Raw genomic sequence first — 3,249 nt, forward strand, 5'->3', positions numbered from 1 at the left:
ATGTGGTTTAAAGTCTAATGTTTTAACTGTGAAGATTAATTTTGAAGTTATTATAATATGATTTTCAGTTGCTTGCTGTCAAATATGTTGATGAGTCTTGGATGGTTGTCGTAGTGACACCTTAAATTTTCGATTAAATCTTTTTATATAAGTTTGGGAGTTTATGGTGTTACACTAGTCGTATCAGAGTCGGTGGAAGAAACAAATGAGTAATTGTTGATGCCTTGGAAGCAATGGCTCAGGTGCTGCAGGGTCAACAAAACCAGGCTTGTGATGAATTTCATAGATTAGGGAAGTTTCAAAGAAACAATCCGCTGACCTTTAAAGATAGATATGATCTAGAGGGTATACAAACATAGCTCAGAGAGATTAAGAAGATTTTTTGAGTTATGGCTTGCACTGAAGCTCAGAAGGTGCAGTTTGGTACTCATATGTTGTCAGAAGAGGTCGGAGGCTGGTGGAAAAATGTGCGTCAAAGACTAGAGATTATTGGTGCTGAAATTACTTGGGTTGTGTTCATAACTAAATTTTTAAAGAAGTATTTTCCAGAGGATGTGCGCAGCAAGAAGGAAATCGAATTCCTCGAGCTAAAGCATGGAAATATGATAGTTGTTGAGTATGCTGCTAAGTTCGAAGAGCTAAAGCATGAAAATGAGACAGCTGAAGGGTCAAAGTATATCAAGTTTGAAAGTGGATTGTGTCCCGAGATCAAGTAAGATATTGAGTATCAGGAGATTTTTCGGTTTCCTATGTTGGTGAATAAGTGTAGGATTTATGATGAGGACAACAAAGCCCGACCTGCTTACTATAAAATTCTTAGTGAGAAGAAAGGGAAAAATCAGAATCATGGAAAACCGTATAGTGCTCCAGTTGACAAAGGGAAGAAGAAGGCTTTAGATGAGAACAAGCTAAGTGAGGGAGAGACTCTCGCTTCCATTAAGTGCTTTAAGTGTGGGGTTGCAGGTCATCGTGCAAATGACAGCAAGAATTCTAAGAGGAGATGCTTTAAGTGTGGGAAGATTGGACATCTTATCACTGATTGTAAGAGGATCTTGTTGACTTGCATCAACTATAGAGAACCAGGTCTTGTTATTACTCATTTTCATAAACCCAAGAAGGTTCAGTGTGAAGGCAAAGTTTTTGCTTTGACTGGGTTAGAGACTACTAGCACAAATAAATTGATTTGGGGTACGTGTTTTATTACTGGTATTTCGCTAATTGCTATTATTGACATGGGTGCAATGCATTCTTTTATTTCTCTTGAGTGTGATAGGAGGTTGAACCTAGAATTTTCCTCTATGGTCGGGAGTATGATCATTGATACTCTAGCTTTGGTTCCGATAACTACTTCATGGACTTGTTTTAATTTCCCATTGACTATCTATGGTAAGAATTTTATGATGGATCTAGTTTGTCTACCATTGAATAAATTTAATGTTATCCTCAAAATGAATTGGTTGGAGTTCAACCGTGTTCATATCAATTATTTAGACAAGTCACTGTCATTTCCAAAATATGATGCAAGTGACGAGTTGTTTGTGTCTGCTAAGCACGTGGATGAACTCATGAAGAATGATGATAAGGGGTTTATGATATTAGATTCTATGAAGGATGAAAGAAAACCTGTGATTTGTGAATTAATAGTGGTGTGCAATTTTCCAGAAGTGTTTCCATATGATATCAATGATTTGCCGCCGGAGCGCGAGGTTGAATTTGCCATAGACTTAGTACCTGATACTAGTCATGTATTGATGGCTCCTTATGGAATCTATGCTTCTGAATTGAGTGAGTTGAAGAAACAATTAGAAGAATTTCTTGAGAAAAAGTTTGTTTGACCGAGTATTTTGCCATGGGGAGTGCCAGTGTTGCTAGTCAAGAAGAAGGATGGTACCATGAGATTGTGTGTTGACTATGGATAATTGAATAAATTTACAATCATGAACAAGTATCCTCTTCTGAGAATGACGATTTTATTGATGGATCAGTTGGTTGGTGATTGTGTCTTTAGTAAGATTTATTTATGGTCGGGTTATCATCAGATTTGTGTGAAACTAGAAGATATTCCAAAGATTGCATTCTAGATGAGGTATGGTCATTATGAGTATTTAGTAATTTCGTTTTGAGTGTCTAATGCTCCTGGTGTGTTTACGTAATATATGAATAGAATTTTCCACCCTTATCTAGATCAGTTTGTGGTTGTGTTCATCGCAGATATTTTAGTATGTTCTAAGTCTGATGAAGAGCATGTGGAGCATCTGAGGGTGGTGTTCCAAAATTTACGAGAGAGGAAACTTTATGCCAAGTTGTCCAAGTGTGAGTTCTAGTTGAGGGAAGTGAGTTTCCTTGGGCATGTGATTTCTAGTGGTGGTATTACTATTGATCAGTCGAAGGTTAATGATGTTAGCATTTCCTTTGACTCGGTTAACTAGAAAGGGCCTGACTTATGTGTGGGATGTTCGATGTTAAGAGAGTTTTAAAGAACTCAAGAGGAAACTGACGTCTACGTCAGTTTTGATTTTGTCAAATCCGAGAAAATCCTTTGTGGTGTATTGTGATTCTTCGAAGATAAGTCTAGGTGGTGTGTTGATGCATAATGGTCAGGTTGTGGCTTATGCTTCGAGAGAATTAAATATTCATGATATGAATTATCCTACACATGATCTAGAGTTGGCAGTCGTGGTGTTTATGTTAAAAATTCGGAGACATTATTTGTTTGGTTTCATATTTGAAGTGTTCAGTGACCACAAGAGTTTGAAGTACTTGCTCGATCAGAAAGAGTTGTATATGAGGCAAATGAGGTGGCTCGAATTTCTGAAGGATTGTGATTCTGGCTTGAGTTACCATCCGGGTAAAGCCAATGTTGTAGCTGATGCGTTGAGTAGGAAATCATTGTATATGTCGATGCTAATGGTTCAAAAATTTAAATTGATTGAGCAATTCAGAGACATGAGTTTAGTGTGTGAAGAGACTCCTAATAGTGTGAAGTTTTATATGTTGAAGCTGGCCAGTGGAATCCTTGAAGAAATCAGAGAAGGTCCAAAAATTGACTTGGAATTGATCGACCGGTTGGTGTTAATCAATCAAGGAAAAGAAGATGATTTCAGAATCGATGAGAATGGTGTGATGAGATTAAAAGATAGGGTTTGTGTACCATATGTACTAGAAATTAAGAAGATTATTCTAGAGGAAGATCATAGGAGTGGTATGAGTATTCGTCTTGGTGCTACTAAAATGTATCAAGACTTGAAG

General features: G+C 37.2%; 1 protein-coding gene across 1 annotated transcript; it reads left to right on the forward strand.

Annotated features, from left to right (window-relative positions):
- Window positions 1-389: 389 nt before the first annotated feature.
- Window positions 390-1,835, forward strand: LOC127138040 (uncharacterized). Its single transcript, XM_051064445.1, has 2 exons — window positions 390-712; window positions 770-1,835. Exons 1-2 carry the CDS (start codon window positions 390-392, stop codon window positions 1,833-1,835), a joined length of 1,389 nt encoding a protein of 462 aa, XP_050920402.1.
- The last annotated feature ends 1,414 nt before the right edge of the window (window positions 1,836-3,249 follow it).

This window comes from Lathyrus oleraceus, chromosome 4 (assembly GCF_024323335.1).
Source record: "Lathyrus oleraceus cultivar Zhongwan6 chromosome 4, CAAS_Psat_ZW6_1.0, whole genome shotgun sequence".
Classification (NCBI taxonomy): Eukaryota; Viridiplantae; Streptophyta; class Magnoliopsida; order Fabales; family Fabaceae; genus Lathyrus; species Lathyrus oleraceus.

Coding starts and splice junctions, on each gene's coding strand:
- LOC127138040 (XM_051064445.1), top strand. CDS start 390: ATGGCTTGCACTGAAGCTCAGAAGGTGCAGTTTGGTACTCATATGTTG. Junction 713..769: donor GGATTGTGTCCCGAGATCAA/GTAAGATATTGA, acceptor GAATAAGTGTAG/GATTTATGATGAGGACAACA.